This window comes from Nematolebias whitei, chromosome 10 (assembly GCF_014905685.2).
Source record: "Nematolebias whitei isolate Nwh7 chromosome 10, NemWhi1, whole genome shotgun sequence".
NCBI lineage: Eukaryota > Metazoa > Chordata > Actinopteri > Cyprinodontiformes > Rivulidae > Nematolebias > Nematolebias whitei.
The window spans coordinates 15,445,786-15,464,883 of record NC_056507.1 but is presented as its reverse complement, the minus strand read 5'-3'; the positions used below and the strand labels follow the sequence as shown (position 1 = coordinate 15,464,883).

Below are 19,098 nucleotides of genomic sequence, written 5' to 3'. Positions count from 1 at the left end.
TGATTTTTGTGGTGGTGATTTTGGTCCATTATACGGGGTTCGTTACACGACTTTGCTCACTTCAGAAACCATTTTCTGTTTTGCCCTGAACTCGGCTGCAATTTGCTGTAAAACGTGATCTCAGTTCATGCTGCTTTTGATCTGAGAGCCCCTTGAGGTTTGCAGTCAAAGCTGGCCTAATATCTTCAGAGATCACCCAAGCATCAAAGATGCACACTGCACTTGTCCTCACATCAGTAAGGTATGGCAAAATACATGATGTGATTGTTGTCATGAAAAATAGGACACAATGTCATGTCAATTTCTGTAATGCTGTCAGAGCCAAGATCATTCTGTCCCCCCACCAAGACAGCTGTGTATGTTTTCTGGTTTAAATCTGTCCTCTGACTGTGGCTGGTTCCTTTGTTATCACAGTCATACAGATAATCACTGTAACTATTTGCTCAGAGTGTATAAATATCACTGTCTCTTTTCTCCTGTGGGCAGTCTTGCTGTCAGACTCTAATAGCACAAAACATTACCCTCATGAGGTATTCACAACAAATTACTGTGCAGTTACCATTAAAGTATTCCCAATCTCACTCATTTTCTCTGCAGAGCGGTGTGCTTTAATTTTGCCATGATGACATCATTCTTATATTTTACTGTGCGATATTTACATTAAACCACAAAAAAAGGGATTGATTTACTATTGGGAGGGATCATAAAAATAATGAACATTAGACTATACACCTAGTCTGAATCCAATGTGTGAGAAGAGTCAGCCAGAACTGCACATGTAGAGGCTTATGCCAGAGACTTCTTGGAAGAAAAAGAATGTCAGAACATCTACAACTGCAAAGATCCTTCGGGTCTTGAGGCATTTTGTCTTGATTGTGGTGAAAACTTGACAAAATTGCAAAAGCCTGTCAGATAGTGTCAGATTCAGGTGCACGAGGATGACAAACTCACGAAAAACCTGAATTAATTATTGGGAAAAACACAAGTGCTTCCACACACGCTGCAATTAAACAATTACCATCCAATTGTGCTCTGGGGCAAATAACAAGATTCAAGCAGGCTCAGCTGTCTCTGCTGAGGTGTTGAGACAAGAGCAAGAAGATGTAAACCTTCTGTTATTGCTACCTCTGGTTAATTCAGGGCAGATTTTGATATCGTATAACAACTGCCACACAATTCATATTAATGGCAAGCTAAATAGCAAAGGTAGATACAGATATAAGTGAATGAGAAACACTTCAATTTAGGATCCAAATTGGAACTTGCAGGCTGGGAAGTGTGAATATTTTGCCCCTGCCTTGTGGAAACTGATGAGGACAGTAAAATGAGTAAAAGAAGAACAGATGAAGTGTCCACGGGGGCAGCTAGCAGCAAATTGTACAAAACAGCAGAGCAACGTAACTTTTCACATCTAGAGTTGAAAGAGCATAAACTGCTCTGTGTGATACATCGGGAAGTCTGTAGCAATTATTCATGGAATCAACTCGAACAGTAACTTTTAACCAAACTGGATGATTAAAGCAGCTGAAGCAGCACATCATGATTCATTCTTGTATTACGCCTGCAGTCGGAGAGTTGCAGGCCTTGTAGTCTGCGCTCATGGTGCACGGGCTATGACAGGTAGAGTAACGCAGCAGCTTGAATTTGTGAGGCAGCAAACGCAATAAACTAAACTCACTGCAGTGTCCGTTGCAAGGAAGAAAATGCTCAAAATAATTTGTTTGCAACTTTGAATTTCATCTAGACCCTCTGTTTCACACAATTATATGCAACAGAACGATAGAACAATGCAAAGTGTGACATGTTCTGAGAAGCAAAAGTAAACTATTTCAATTTGAGCTGTCTAGTTCACTGAACTACGGGTATTTACTTAGCTACAGTTCTCACTAAGTGAATAACAAAATTTGCTTTCTCTCTGACCTGGCACAATGTTGCTTCCTTTTTTTTATTTCTGAGTCACAGCAGGAATGAGCAAAAAAGAGGAAATTTTGCTTTGAAGCCATTGTGCTTCAAACACAAATGATTCCTTTGGGGTTGCCGACAAAAGCCTCAGTCAGCCCCCCTGAGCTGGATTTCAACTTTAAACTCAGCTCAGCTGCCCAGCTTTGGCCAAACATTGCTCTAGGCCATGTGGACAAATTGCCCATGTCACACCTGTTCATATTTCTTGTCCGTATCAGCACGATGCAGCAGGTCTGTGCAGGGGAAATAAATGTGGCGACACACAGAAAGGAGAAAGCGAGTGCATCAGTTATCTGTCAAACAGATGTACGCCTTTGTCTTGAAGTATGTGCTAATAACACATTTGAACTTTGTGTTAAAGGTTTGAAAGAGAATCAGTTAATCATATACGTGCTTATGCATGATCAAATATAGGCTTAACAGAAAAATGTGGAAAAAAAAACCAAACTGAAAATGTATTTCATAAAAAAAAAAAAAAAAAAGCTTTCCTGAAGAAGGTTTAACTTAGAACATGAGTAGACTGAGAATGGCTAAAAATATTAGTGGCAAACAGATGTAATCATTATTCATCGATACAAAAGCAACAAGCACATGATAAACTAGAGAAAAAAAAACATTAAAGGTGGATAAAGGAGACTATTAGATAATCAAAGATAGCTATAAATTTTAAATCTTTTTTTTTTTTCATTTATTCTTTATTTATACAGGTAGTCTCATTGAGCCACGAGAAGTCATTTTCAAGAGAGACCTGTTTAGGGAGCAGATGGTGGGGGTTAAGGGCCTTGCTAAGGGGCCCAGTGTGAGGCGAATGAGGGTGGAGGCAGGTGTGGGTGTTTCATCTTTTCCACCCACATTTTGATGTTGACGGTACCGGGAGATGAACCTGCAACTTTCCGATCACAGGCCCATCTTCTAACCTCTGCGCCACCACTCCCCACAAATCTAAATGCAACCACTAACATAAGCAAATTTTAGTTTTTTTTAATTTATTTATTTATTTTTGAATAGGTAATTTTCACTTTATTTTTTCTTATTTAGTGTCTTTTGCTGGCTGTTTCCATTTTTGTTCTTTCTGTATCACTCTAAAGCTAATGATAACTGTTGCTTCTCATCTGAATCCCAGGACATCCTTGGAAAAAAGATTAATAATCTCAATGGATTAATTTTTGGGGAAAATAAAGGTTTAAATAAAATTAAGAATAACCAGATTAATGGACTGAACTTATGTAACACCTTTCAAGATACTCAAAGCACTGTACAATACAATGTGTGCCCTCATTTACCCATTCATACAACACTCTACAATTTCTGTACAGAGACTAATCAGTGCTTTAGATCTCATGGATACGCCTACAGAACACATGTCAGAGACAATGATAGGTTCAGTGTCTTGCCCAGGGACACTTGGGCATGTGACTGCTGATGGAATCGAACCACCAACTCTTGCATTGGAGGACGACTGCTCTAATCACTTAGCCACAGCCACAGCTGCCCCAATTAAGAAAACATACAGACAACGTTTAAGTTAAAGCACAAGTCTGGTCATTCGTTTAAACAATTCATTTTCCATTTACCGGTACTTCACCTCAAATAGCCTCAAAGTTGCCTTTGTCCTTTTTCAACCCACTCGCTACTGTTTTCTGTGAGCCAGGTAAAAAAACTCTAGAGGAGGCTCTCTGCCAGATTCACTCAACAATATCTCCACCGAGAACACTGAACAAAAACTGACTGTCGACTTAACGACAACAGAGCATGTGAAGAGAAGGCGGCCTGGAACTCCAGGATGAAAATGGACAGTTTTCACAGTCAATATTTGGCAGAAACAGAGTGTGTGTCAGAAAGACGCAAAGCGCACTGAGTGGATACACAACTCTACGTTCACACGTGCACATAGAGTGACACCACTGGGTATAACGCTGCTTGTGTAAGTGATCAAACTTGAAGAACACAACACTGACTGTATAAAGTTCTAATCACAATAAGGTGCAAAATAGCAATCCACTAAAACAATGAAGTTGTAATTACCAGGACAAAAAAATGTTTCCCTCCTGCTTCACAGCACATCATCCTTTCATCCCGGTTCCTCTTGGCACCTTTTAGGACTGTTTAATTATATTCTGGCATAATGACTGTATGACTAAAGCTTCTCCCTGCCTACACTCTTTGTGTTTCTCCCACACACGGACTTACCCTTCCCTCTGTTCTCATGCTTTCGCCTGACTTTACTGAGCTGAAATGAGAAACAGATCCAAACATCTGATTAGCTTCTGATCAGCCTCTTCATAAACAAAACGGAACATGGGTCAGTATTTATTGGCATAACTTTGTGATTCTTCCCATTTTGCTTTGTAAAATGTGACCATTTTAATGTGACAATTAAAAAAAACAAAAACAAATCAATTATATTTTCAATAATTAATTTAAGAAAATTCACGTTTTGATGGTGTAGTGTCTAAGGACACTTTCAAAGTGAAAGAAAAAATGATCTGAGTGGTGTAATTTTTGATAGTCGGTTTTCTCAATCATTGGGCATTGAATGTCAATTCATGCTTGACAGTAACAAAGACACACACCAGTCTAAAGAAAAATAATTGGAATCATCAACTGGGTGCAATTAGTAGTGCAGTCGCCTCCCAGCAAGAAGGTTGCTGGATCGAATCTTGGCCAGGGACCTTTCTGGGTGAAGTTTACATATGTGGATTTTCTCCGGGTACTCCCACAAACCAAAAACATGCATGTTACGCCAATTAGCAACTCTAGGTGAGAGTATGAATGGTTGTTTGTCTCTATGTGTCCTTGTGATGGACTGGAGACCTGTCCAAGGTGTCCGCCACGTAACTGCTGGATACCAGTGACCCCCATGACCCAGAAAGGAAAAAGCAGGTTAAGATCTTGGATGGATGGACATTTTGAATCAGTCTTATCATGATTGGTTATGTCACTCTTATGGACAGCTTGGAAAGTAAATGATCTAAAGAAGGCAGTTAAAGTGTCAGCAGTAAGAATAATGGGGAAACTTATGACAGTATCAAAAAACAATTTGACTTTATTTTACACTAAGTGTTATCAAACCAAATTTGGTTACTGATAAGATTTAACTTTTTTCCCTTCAAACCATTAAAAAGAGTCTGTGCTTCATCGGCTAGAAAGACATACTCTTAAAATAAACTAGTTCTAACATTATCTGCCTTTGAACCAGTCAGGTTTTTTTTCTAAAGTAACTGCACTTTCCTGCAACCAGTTGCCTTATTGAGCATTAAACTGTGACAATTTATATAATGATTTTTTTTCTCATCATAAATTAATGTAAAAGTTAGGTCAGAAGCTCATTATTGGTGCTTTTTAAAACATACACGTGAGCATTTTTTTTTTTTTAATCAATCCTTCATCTTCCTTTGATGCTTTTGCTGACAATTTGAAGCTGATACGATCACAAAATCAAAGCCTTGCAGGTCAGCCTTTGCAGAAGTTCACCGTTCCTGTGGTCTGTCTGTCCGTTCAGTGATCGGTCTTCCCTTCTCCTTCCTTATCTCTTTTCTTCCCTTGGCTCCTCAAAGCTACCTGCCAGTAGCTCATGCCTGACAGTCCAGCGCCCCTTCCTCCTGCTTTAAAGTCCCATTCCTTTTAACTTGAACAGGACCAATGTGAGAAGTGGAAGTGGACAGGTAGCTGCTGAATAATGGATGAGCTAACTGTTTAAAATTCTTTCTATTTTTCCAAACTGAGGAGTACAAAAACAACTTAAATGTATTTTGGTTGGGATGGAGATGTAGAGAGGTCACCAAGTCTGGGAAACTTTTAAGTAATGGCTGAACTGAAATTATTTTATAAATCAACTTAAACACATTAGAGTGGCGTTTGTATTGCTACTGTAGAAAAAAAAACCCAAAAAAAAAAAACCTAAACTTTCTTTTTTAACACTTATTTAAAGATTTTTGCTTGTAGTACATTTAGTTGTTCACTCGGTCAACTTTTATTTAGACAGGTTAATCCCACTGAGCCTCGAGGACTCATTTACAAGAGAGACCTGATTTCAACAGAGTGATGTGAACAGAATTCTTTTTTTTTTTACAAATTAAGATGGCAAAAAAGTAGCAAAAACAGCTAGATTATAAAGCAAATGTAGAAAACTAAAAACAGGAACATGTCTGCATTGGTCCTTGCCAGGAGTTCAACAGATGATTAAAGCCAGAGAGGTCAAGGTCGAGAGCTTCAGTTCTTTCTGCAAGATATTCCAGGAAACAGGAGCGGAGTAGGAGAAGGCCCTTTTGCCAAGTTCAGTCCGCACTGAGGGACACTGCAGGTAATAATGTGCTGAGAGCGCACGCTGTAGCTGTACTCACACAGAGACATGTAGGAGGAGATGTATGAAGGCAACAGACCAAGAAGTGATTTAAAGATGAAAATGTACCAATGAGAGAGTCTGCGTGAAGTTAATGATGTCCAGTTAACCATTGAATACAGGGTGCAGTGGTGGGTACGATAATCACAGCCAGTTATTAATCTTGGTGCACCATGATAGACAGCATCCAACATCTGCAGGGTTCTTGTAGGAGTGTTCATGTAAATAATGTCACCGTAATCAATGGAGGTAAGGAAAGTCACAGAAACAAGGCGTTTCCTAACATTCAGAGTTAGACAGGATCTGTTTCTGAAAAAGAAACCCAGCTTAATTTTCAGTTTCTTTACTAGGTTTTCCATGTGGAGCATAAAAGAGAGATGCGAGTTGACCAAGATACCAAAATATTTATAGGAATCAACTAACTCAATGGGGACACCATTTGAGGAAGAAATCAGAGGAAGAACTGCTGGGACAGACTTCCTGTTTGAAAAAAGCATCCCTTTGGTTTTATCGGCATCTAGGACAAGTTTGAGGTGGAACAAATTTGACTGGATTATGTCAAAAGCATATTGCAAAAGCTGGAAAACCTTAGCAACTGCTTTAGCTTGACATTAAACAACTGTGCCATCAGCATAGAAATGTAAGGATGTGTCAAGGCTGCTCTGACCTACATTACCTATGTAGATTGTAAAGATTGTTGATAAATCTTTGTATGAACATCCTATTCAGAAGAAAAAGGAATTAATTTTTTGAGACAAAAAAACAAATGGACAAATAAAAAAAGCAACATGCTTGTCTTTTCAATATCAGCAGTACAAAGAAAAGTGTAATTTTTGTCTAAATTGTATCCATGAGTTCAGTTCAGGTAATTTACTTTAATTTCTGATGGCTTTTTCCCATCAAGGAACAAGTACTTCTGTGTAAATAGTAATTTAGCTGCTGATAAGTTTGTCACTGAAAATGAGATCTAATTAGATTAGCCAAAGTTTTTTAATGGCCCTTCAAAGTATTTTCTCCACAGCACACTGGACTGGCACAAGAGGTACAAGAAAATTATCAGACATGCATCAGGATATGAGACAGGATTTGCATAATTTCAAAAATAACCTTTTGACAACATTTTTGAGTTTATTTATTTCCCTGCAACATTTCATATATAAAGTTCGCATGGAGCACAACATCTTGCCTATAAAAATATATCCATCTTTATAGGGTTAACAGACATGCACTTATTCAAATTAAAAAGTACCATACATATAGAAAAAATACAACTTTTCACTTCAACAGTTACTTTGTATGATGAAGCTGTCATCTTCAGCTATTTCATAAAACTATTAAAACCCTAAATCAGTCAAGAGGGCTTGAGAACTGCTTCAGTAGAAACATGAGACAAATCCCTTCAAGCCTAATGGTTTGGCCAAAATACTGAGCTGGATTAAAACTACTCATATGTGCTATAATTATGTACCTTGAGAGTTTGAGAGCAGTGACAATCCTTGCTCAGTTTGATGGAGAGACTTGTAATGGAACTTGGGGAAAAAAATCAATTTAATTTAATTTATTTATTTATTTTGCCCTGAGCAATGTTTTAATTGGTAATGTTGAATATCTTTACTATTCAGAGAATTTAAAATAAAGCACATGGATGGAAGAAAAGTAAAGTGTTACTTAGCTGCATCTAAGAAGTGATTTCCTTCCTATCCAAAAAAGGCATGTGATTAATAATAACCTCAAGGCTGTACAGGATTTAACAGTTGCTAATATGATCAAAGTGTAAAAGAGCACATTTATATATATTTTTTATGTAACACTGGGTAGCACGCTGGTGAAAGGGTTAGTGATATCTCCTCACATCAAGAAAGTTGCAGGTTCTCCTCCCCACCTTTGAGTGTGAAGTTTGCATGTTCCCCTTGTTCATATGCTAGTTTTTTTCATATACTGCAAAATCTTCCCACAGACTGAAAACATGCATGTTAGGGATATTGGTAATTCTAAAATTGTCCCTAAGTGTGAGTGGTTGTTTTATTTATCTTCGTGTGGTCCTATGATGGAATTGCGACCAGTCCAGGGTGCCACCACCTCTCGCACAGTGACTCCTTGAGATTAGCATTAGCTCTCTTGTGACCCGTAATAGAAAGTGTGTACATGAAATAGATGGACGGATGGAAATGTAATATCCTCAAATTTGTTTCTCAAGAACATTCTCATAAAATAAAATTGTTAAAGGAAAGGTTTCTAATATCATGAAAAATGAGATAGTACCCATTACCTATGCTCGATTATAAAATACACTAGAAGCCATGTTAATAAGAAGCTTCATATATCACATTCCACTCCAGGACTCCAGGTATTGGAAGCATTTGCCAACAGTCTCTACATTTATAATTGATTATTAAACCTTGAAATGTCTGAGAAATGCAGTATATGTTTGAGTCTGTAGATTTAAAAAAAAGTAAACTATGCTTTTAGTTCAGTTTTAGCTAGATATTCCTAGCGAGACCTGTCTATAAGCATTTGTTACATGTATGTATATTTTATTTCATTTATTTATGTATTTTTCCTACTCATCTGACATTGAGTTGCAGAGAAAGCAGATATTCACGATTCAAGTAAATTGCTCAGGGGGCCACGGTTACTGTTCTTTCGGCTTTTTCCTCTTCAGGGGTCACCACAGCGAGTCATCCTCCTCCATCTCACTCTGTCCTCTCCCACAAACAGTTCATAATGCACAGGTGAAGAGTGCACATCCTGCTCAGGTGTGAGCTATGAGCAGAACCGAAAGAGGCAGAGCAGAATTCAGTTCAAGACTCAGGACTTACAGTAAGTCACCTGGGGGCTGGAAGTGGCCCATAGGCCATCAGTTGAATAGCCAAGCTCTAGCCCTATTTCCATGGCTGAGCCCAGCCACTGTACAGAGGAAGCTCACCTCAACCACCTGTATCCTGGGTCTTGCTATTTTGATTGTGATCCATATTAAATAATATCAAATAACTATAGCTAAGAGCTAGAACATAGATGGACCAGTACAAACCAGAATAAAGACTGTTCTGTAATGTAACATACTCAAAATTAAAATGTACTGACAGTAAGCACTATTATAGTGAGGCTTTATGCAAAACACACACTGCTGGTCACAAATCAGAAAGCACTGCTGAGCAAAAATCACATGTATACCAGTTCTAAGAAAATTATTGTAACATTTTACCCTTTTTTAACCTCAAGCAAAGTTTACAAAAGAGAACAAAAAAAGGACATGTCCCAAAATGACATACAAGTAGAGACAATGGGGGTCAAGGATCTTATCAATTTTATTCCAGCCCAATTGGATATCTTCCCCAGCATGTCAAATCCAAGCTCATCTTTTGTAAAAGGTGGCAGCATCTGTGAGAGATGCTCAAAATGTTCTCGGCACCGGCTGCAGCAATATTTGATGCCTGGGGCAAACACTGCTTTATATATGAGTGCCAAAGTCTGCAAAGGGAGGCTGGAGGATTGACAATGGAATAGGCGGCAGAACTCTTTTTGTGGAGACAAAGGCTCGGCTCGTGTGTATGACCATTTTTTCCCCACTTACATGTAGCTTCAAGTTTGAGACTGTCTTTTTCTTTCTCACTTGCCGTTTGGTTTAGTTTGGCAACTAAACTTGATTTAAATGAAGAATCAAACACAGTTTAGCTTAAAGTAAACTATCTCATAATGCTCAAAAACTCTTCTAATAGCTACCCCGTGTTTTGGATAATCATTCAACTTCAATGCACTAAAAAGGTTGAACATTTTCAGACTCTAATAGGTGGAAGGACAAAAAAAAAAAGAATAGATTGTCAATCAGACACAAGTTTCCATCCCTGCTCAGCTCTCTGTGGGAGTCTGATCAGTTGCATAAAGTGAAATGTGAAGATGTAAACCACAGGATAGAAGAAACTTTAAATTCAGCAGGTGCTGCATATGTATGTGCTGTCACTGGAAATGTGGAAAAACAAAGTATACAAATAAGAATTTGTTTGATTTTTGATGGACAGTTTCTCCCACACAAGGATGTGCAAAACAAACAAAAAAATGACAGAACTGTTTAAAACGAGATCATTTTTCTATAAAGCACATCAAAGCCCCCATACAGTATGAAAAAATGAGTGCAGATGTTCATGAAACATCCACACACTTTTAATTCATCCATTTTCTTTTATCTGCCTATTCCATTTTACTGCAGGATGTGAGAAACTGGTGCCCATCTCCAGCAGTTACTGTGTGAGAGGCAGGGTCCATCCTGAACAGGTTATATGTCCATCGCAAGGAACAAGCACTCTAACAAAAACAAAATACCTGTGTTGTTAAGGTCATCAGCTTGTCAGTCAAACATTACTGCATTTACAACATGAGTTTGCACCAAATGTGCTAATTTCATAACCCATTTCAGAAAATGTCTGATGTTTTACACAAAATAGTTCAGGATATCCAAGTAAAGTAAAGCCCATGACCTAAAAGAATAATAATACTACTAGATGTATTAAAGTATAAGTGAGGTTGGTATGCATTTCGGATCACTCGCTGAGATGATGAAATTATTATTTGCCTTTTTTTCCTTCCAAATTTTAACCTTATTTAACAAAGGGCAAAGCTTTTGTCCACAAATGCAACGCGGGAGATTTGAACATGTTTTAAACCACATGAGACCACTGCAATAATTACAAAACAAGAGAACTACAGGTAATAATATTAAAGTGAAAAAAAAGAACTTAGCTGTTTAAAGCCTTTTACTTTAATTGCATAACCTCAACAATTAGCAGCAGGTAACCTCGAGGCTCTATTGTTTCTATTTCTATCTTAAGAAAAAAACATATTCAAGCCACTGTAAATGCAGACACAAGTACATGTTTACTCACGGGGTATGGAACTAATTATTTCACATCATTTTAAACAACTGGAATGAATATAGACCTTACACACACACATATACAAACATGACACTGAGTACTATAGATTCTGATGAGCAACTTTGACCGATCGTGCTCCGTGTCAAGTGCATTTGACCCACTCAACCCATGAAGCTGATGCATTTAGATGCACACAAACACTTGGACAACTGCACTGTTATGCAGAGGCAGACAAGGACAGAAAAACAAAAGTAAACAGGTCTATTTTTCTCTCTTTATTCCCTTCTTTCTCGTGCTCTGTATCCTATCCTATTTTTTATTTATTTATTGCTATTTTAGTCACAATCTCAATTTTATTTGTGATTCTCCTTCACGATGTCCTTAACCGGTCGGCAGGTTTCTATTATGACACATCAAAGTCAAAGTTACTGCCAAAATGTCAGAATGATGAAATAACCAACAGACACAAAGGCCATAAAAACAACAGACAAGATGTATGCTGAAGATAAGAGGAGCACGCTTGGAAGTTAGAAAGATGCAGATCTAAGACATACAGTGGCAAGAGGATTGGTTTTTTTTTTTTTCAAATCCTTTCATAGGTTCAATTTTCTCTTGTCATTTCTAACTTGATTAGTTTTTCCTCTGTGTCTTTTTATGAGATTAGCCTTTTTATGCTGTTCGACCACAAAGATCTGATTGTTGGATTACAAAAACGACTACCATCCAAAAGTAAAATCCTTCTACTCAAACAAAAACAAGTTTGTCTCTCCAGGAAATTTGACCACCGGCTTGTTGGTAAAATAAGCTCACAATCCATGATCACTAATTACAGCTGTACAAGCAGATTTAGGAGGAGTGTTAGAAGGTCAACAGCTTTTTTCAATTAAACATTTTAGAGGCTGCCGGGGTTTGCGTGCCTCATGTACCTTAAAAAAAAGGTATTTTTTACAAGTTCATTTATTCCTTTTAGGCATATATAGCACACTATTCCATGTAGGCTCTATTTCAATTTAATTTTGAGTGTCATACTCAAACATTAAAATATATGTGACTGGGATGCTTTTTTTATTTCTTTTTCTTTTTTTGAGAAAAAAACATGGAGCCATTTATCTCTACCACTGAATGAAAAATTATAACCTTCTCAAAGAAGCATTCAAAAAACCCATAAAGATTAAAATCGATGTTGTTTCTTGCTGTTGTTTAATATTCTACTACTCTACAGCTGAAGTCTGCATCAGCAGGACATTTTATTCATCTTTTTTTAAGAGTGTTATTCAGCAGCGGTGGATGTGGTAAATGGGTTACTGATGATAAATAGCTGCTGAAGGACAAGCTGATAGGAAGCAGTTAGGGCTGAATGGAAAGGGAGAAAAATCTATTTTATTTATTTTCAAGAAAACCTTTGTCTGGCACATGTTCATATTAAAAACAGGCGACATGCCTTCAGAAAAATTGTTGAAGAGTCCCACTAATAGCATAATTTGCATGCCCTGTGACTTATATGCCAAAGCAATGTCCATCCATCCATCCATTATCTTTACCCGTTTATTCCATTTTGGGTCACGGGGGTCGCTGGTGCCCATGTCCAGCAATCACTGTGTGAGGGGCGGGGTACACCCTAGACGGGTCGCAAGTCTATCACAGGGCCACATAGAGACAAACGAGACAAACAACCATTCACACTCTCACTCACACCTAGGGACAATTTAGAGTTACCAATCAGCCTAACATGAATGTTTTTGGTCTGTGGGAGGAAACTGGAGTATCCGGAGAAAACCCACGCATGCACGGAGAGAACATGCAAACTCCACCCAGAAAGGCCCCTGGACCGGGGTTTGAACCAGGGACCTGCTCGCTGAGAGGCAGCAGCTGTACCAGTTGCGCCACCGTACTGTCGCCAAAGCAATGTATTTATGGATATTTTTCCCATATTTATAAACCAATTTTTGGCTGAGATATCACCATTTTCATTAATTCTAACTGAAAATATTGAACACTACCATTTTCCAGCTGCTAGATGGCACCAGCGTGCTGTTGTGTCATGTAATAGGTAAAAGTGGCTATTAAGGACACAATCAGCTTGCCTTAGCCTTCCACCTTCATCCAGTTCGCTTGGAGCAACAGTCAAATCAGCTTTTGTCCCCCTGGTGAAATGCAGCTAATTTGACCACTGAAGTGCATTTATTAAGTAAAAGTTCAACTGGAAAAGTTAGACTGAAAGACACCTTTACTATAATTTAGAGCAAACAAATAACTGTTTTTAAGTGTTAATCTTGTTAAATTCTTGTTAAAGTCCTCCTGTGCACGCTCCTGCAGCCGTCATTTGGCAGCCAATCCATTTCTGGCACAACACCGGTCCACATTTGCGGGTTTGGCCCGCATTTTCAGGTTGTCAGTGGTGACGCGTAACAAACGCGACACGTCATAATAGATGCGACATATATGGTGAATCAACGTATTCATGTATTTTTCCACTTTATTAGACATATTTGAACTGATGCGACTTATCGGACGGTGCGGCGTGTACGGCGGAAAATATGGCACTTAAAAAAAAATAAAGCTGGGGTTTATCTATTTTGCCACATTGTCAAAATGGAAACATATCAACCATATTGTTTGAAGGCACAGTTATTACATCAGTGAGAAAAGGCTCAAAGGGCCATTTCCAAATATTTTTTTTCTAAGATATAATACCAGTTTATATGAGATAAAAGAAAAAAAAAGAAAGAAAAAAAAAAAGAATTCAAGTTATATAACTAAACCTCAACAGCGCTTAGTTTGCAGGTTATTTGTAACATTTTAAATTAGAGTATTAGTGTACAATTGTTACTGCAAATCTCTCTAAAAATAGATTTCATGACATGATCTGGCTTTTATTGTTGTTGAACCCAAGTACAGGCAGAGGCAGGAGGACTCAGGAGTAAAATATTAACGATTTATTTTACAATAAAAAAAGTGCTGACGGGGCAGCAAAATTTAATATTTGAAAAAAAAAAGGAGAGCGGACCAGGCCATGGACACTGTGGGAGTGTAGGTTGGATAGGTAATACCCAGATGCCAAGGAAGTGACAACACCTTGATTAAATACCATATGCTAATGAGACTAAGCGGGAACACCCTGGGTGATTGGAACTGGGGACAGGTGAGCACAGGAGCAGGCTACTGTTGTAACACTGTATTGTACATTATTAGTGTTTAATGTATATCTTAGATCTTTTAGCGTACCATTTGGTGTTCTTTAGCATATATCTTAGTGTATATCTTAGATCCTTACATATAGTTTCTTTTTATACTTTATGTTTTTGATATTTTTGGATGTAACTGGACCCAAAGAACATAATTGTGTTCCAACTCATGTACCACATGTGACAGTGGTGTAGTCTACGTGATACGCTGGTATACGCTGTATACCCACTAGAAAAGCTTGGGAATTTCCGCATGCACACTTAAAATTGCCCAGTAATATGTGACATATTGCACGTGTCATTATATTGAAATGTTGGGACGAAATGGGCCGTAAACACCCTCAGAGAACAGTGGTGTCCCTCTTTTTTTCTTGGGGGGAAGACGGTCTGTTTTTATTCTGCCAGGTGCGTGTGCCACCGCGAGCTGGGCTCCAGCTACGCAAAGCTAGTGGGAGTGACGCAGAGCATCGCCGGAACAAGGGCAAAGGGGGTTTTCAGAATAAAAGTTTAGACCAAATATTTATATTTTGACGTATCTAAAGTATTAGTGACGTTTGAAGCCACCAGTTCAAAGTTTTGAGAGCAATAAACAGCAAAACCATTATGAAACAATGATTCATGGTCACATTACTTTACATTAAATGTATTATTTTCAAACAACACAAATTGTAAAAAAAAAAAATAATAATAATTTAAAACATTCATGTTTACATGAGCCACTTGTCCAATTTACTTTGAACTAAAAGAAAATATCTTATAATAATAAATATGATACCATATTTGTGTGTATGTAACATATATCAATCTATTATCTTCTGCTTCCTAGGGAGGTGCTTCAGGGAAATCAAAATAAAATGACGATCACATTGTACTAAATGGTGTATTTTGGTTTCTAAGCACATTATACCTACTATAAAAATGTAAAGTACACCACTGACATGTGATGGAAATGATAATAAACTTGAACACGAGGAGAAGAAAAACACAAGGAGGTGCAGAAAGACAGGACAGACAATTGTCTGAAGAACATTGTCTTAATTACATTAAAACTAATCAAATTGTGAAGTACTGTGATGAAGTTTTCATTATATGGTTTGTTTTGCAGCTTTAAGACGTGGATATGCCCCGGCATTGTGTCAGCTTTAAATTCCACAGTGAATATATGTTTTCGAGAGTCAAATGTGAGGTCATTTTAAAATGTGGCTAAATTTTCATTATGCAATAGGACAATGATCCCAAACACATCAGCACATGAACATACAATAAGTGAATGTAAATAAACAAGGTGCTGCAACAATCCAGTGTAATAGATGATAACAGGCATTAATCACCAGCCTAAATTCGTAGATCCTGCTTCCAGCTGCAATTTAGTGAAAACAACCGAGTGGTGTAGCATTTTCTGCCTACAATGACTTTTACAGCACATAAAACAGCAGGCTAAATCACTAGATTTTATCAGCTGGCTTTTATTCTCCTTCAACTACATTATCCCCATGTGTTTACCTAACACTTTTTGTTTTCATGGTATATACCTTCAAGGCAACAGAAATAGCAATTGAAACTATAAGTTAGGTCTGAAAGCCAATAAAGCATTCATTAGTTTTCCATCTTGTAAAGTGTAAGTGCACTATGTAAGTGTTAGAAGTATGGGGCCCACATCTGACAAGAAAATGAAAAAGGTTTTATTGGAGCACAAAGTGCATCTAACAGTCTCCCTGTTATGTGGAAGTTCATATTTGAGAGACAAGATCCGTCTGTAACAGTGTTGAAGCTAATAAGCTGCATAACCCTGGAATTTATTTTTCACAGAGATAAGTGAGTCTAGCATTAGAAGCAGGAAATGCAAGAATAGAAAACACGTGAGTCATATGGAATGGAGTGATGATGACTTATAAACACGTGAAGGGAGTGAGAACTGAGAAGCAAACCTCATGAGCTGGCATTCTAAAAATGTGATTCATTTTGCTACAGTCTAAATTAAGAATGTGCAAAAAATTGGCTGACAAATAAAATGCCTGTGTATGCAAGAAAGCTTTAGAAACAGAGCTAAAACTGTCTTATTAGAAAAAAACTACACAGTGCATCTTAATTGAATTCAGTTTGATGAAAATCAAAGACATCAATCCTAACACTGTGCAATGAGCTTCAGCAGAATATATCCAGTCTTACATTGCAAAAAAAAAAAAAAAAAAAAAATCCTCTCATTTTATAACAATATTAAATACAAGCTGAGCACAGTTCTGATCCCTCTTTATTCTCACTATAAATGTTGTCCACCCGAGGAGACATGCCATCGTACCTTATGCTCTGCAGCTCCAGAATGTCTGGATCCGTAGCATTGAGTGAAGCCACGAAGCTGCCCACGGGGACGTTTTCCATCCTGGTGACTATCAAAGGGTCCGGCATGAATACTGGTCCCTCATTGATGTCCTCAACTGTCACGTGGACAGTAGCTGTGGAGCTGGGGCCATAGCCAACATTAGGAACCAAAAGATCCTCGTTCTCTACTTTGATAAGTAGTGTATGGAATGCAATGGTCTCGTAGTCTAAAGGCTGAAAAGGGAAAATAATTGCAAAGACTTGAAATAATTTGACATGTAATTTAGTTAAAATGAACAATGATATAAAATATGCTGTGTTTTACCTTGACAACTGACAGCATTCCTTCGTTATTGTCTGGATTAGTTTGGATCTCGAAGCTTTGTTTCGGATCTCCACTGATTATAGAGTAAATGGCTCTCCATGCCCCCGTGGCTGGATCGTCTCTGTCGTCGACTGTCAGGTTTACCACAACGCCCGTCGAACCCTCGTGTACATGGGCCTCAAACTGTAGGAAAAATACACAAGAACAAAAAAAAAAATCAACATTAGAAAGAAAAGACACATCAGGATTATGATTCAAGAGAATTGAAAAAGAAACAGGTTGGATAAAAAGAGATTTAAAGATTAAAACTTTATCCTTGTCCTTTTCTATGTGGTTTTAAATCCTAAAAGGCTGACAGAGATAAAACTCAGAACTGTAATTCCATTCTAAGTCAAACAGAAAGATGTAGAAAATGATTGGGTGCTAAAAATTTTCTTTTGAAAGCAAAAATTGGGGCAAAAGAATCAGCCTAGTTAATGATGAGCTTTAAACTTGCGTTAAAGAAATATGCCTTTTCCATATCAGCATAACTGTGTCGTTTGATGAACAAAAGGAGAATTAACTGAGAAAAAGTGGTGTTCCTGCTAAGTTCTTTGATCAGTGTCCTTTACATTTCTGCATGCATGCATTCGTACGTCACATACACCTGTCACGGATTTCTTTTGAGAAACAATGGTGACATTAAAAAAGGTTAGGAAAATGTTTGGTTTTGACATAAAACATTAACTGGAAAAATACTTTTATCAATGCAAAGAGAATGAGATCTGTGTTCCTCTGACTGAAACAATATCCTTTTTATTGACCGAGGTGCTGGTATCACCACCAGCATTCAGGGGTGTCATTCATCATCATCATATCATCATCATCATGTACCAATCAGACTGATGTAACAGCAATAAAAGGCAACTGCTCAACTTCTTCAAAAAAGAAATTTAACAAAGAATAAGCCTATTGGTCATTATGCTACTAGCAAATAGAAGTCATGTCAGCAATTTGAGTATATTGCATTGTCCAAAGCACAATCTTATAAAGTATTTTGTGTACAATATCATGTATATATGCAAAATAGAATATTATTTACAATAATATTTATATGTATGTATATAATACTGATGTTAAGTTGTGCTTTTTCCTACTATCTGAAAGAACAAGTGAAAACAATGCCAACAGGTATCTGTGCAGTGAAGTTCTTGATTACTTGCATAGAGTCAACATATACAGTAGTAGATAAGTACAGTAGTCCCTCGCTACTTTGCGTTCGACTTTCGTGGACTCGCTTTTCGCGTTTTTTCTACGTAAGATTGTACATGACACACGATTGTCAACTTTAATATTACTCACGTAATTGAGACAGTACGAGATAAAAGTTAACGGGAGTGGACAGGAGCAGGAATCAACCAATAGGACAAAAAACAAAACAAAAAAAGCCCTATACTTCAGACAGGTGCCACCATTTGTAGTTTTCTTTCAATAAGTCTATACTGTAGCGCAAGTCAAAATAACTACATGGCCCAGAAGCCAACAGTGCTTCCAGCCACTGCTTTCTGCCAAAATAGAGGGATAGTTTTACAACGTAAAGTCAGAAGTAACAATCTATCTAATAAGTTCAGAGAACTGGCAGGAAAGTCCAAATAATCCTGAAGCCCCATTAGCCACGCACACATCAACCTGGATGGGGTGGTGCGCTTCGTCGCTGCAGGGTAGGTCTGCTGAACTGAAACCGAGCCTGACTGGAACCAAGCTGCTGGTCTGAAGAGCTGGTGAGTACCCATATACAATTTTGCAGTACTGTACAGTACATATACGTGTGTTGTTAAAATTACATGCGCTTATAACTTTGTTAAGAACATCGCAAAAGTGTAGGAAGGGTTTATAAAACCTTTATATATATATATATATATATATATATATATATATACTAAAATAAATATAACGTCCCTACTTCGCAGATTTTCACCAATAGCAGGGGTGTCTGGAACGCAACCCCACAATAAGTGAGGGACTAGTGTATGTCTATAGTCTGCAGAAAAGGGATTATTGTGGACTAAAGTGAAATATTCCTTATTGCACTTAATGGACTTTATCGTCTCTATG

General features: G+C 37.7%; 1 protein-coding gene across 1 annotated transcript in view; it reads right to left on the bottom strand.

The window, feature by feature from the left end:
• Positions 1 to 19,098, bottom strand: part of cdh13 (cadherin 13, H-cadherin (heart)) — a 413,855-nt gene that overhangs the window by 66,975 nt on the left and 327,782 nt on the right. Inside the window, exons 10-11 of the mRNA XM_037683165.1 lie at positions 17,005 to 17,187; positions 16,660 to 16,913 (exon numbers count right to left, since the gene is read on the bottom strand). Of these exons, the coding sequence (XP_037539093.1) occupies positions 16,660 to 16,913; positions 17,005 to 17,187 (437 nt within the window). The remainder of the gene's footprint in view (positions 1 to 16,659; positions 16,914 to 17,004; positions 17,188 to 19,098) is intronic.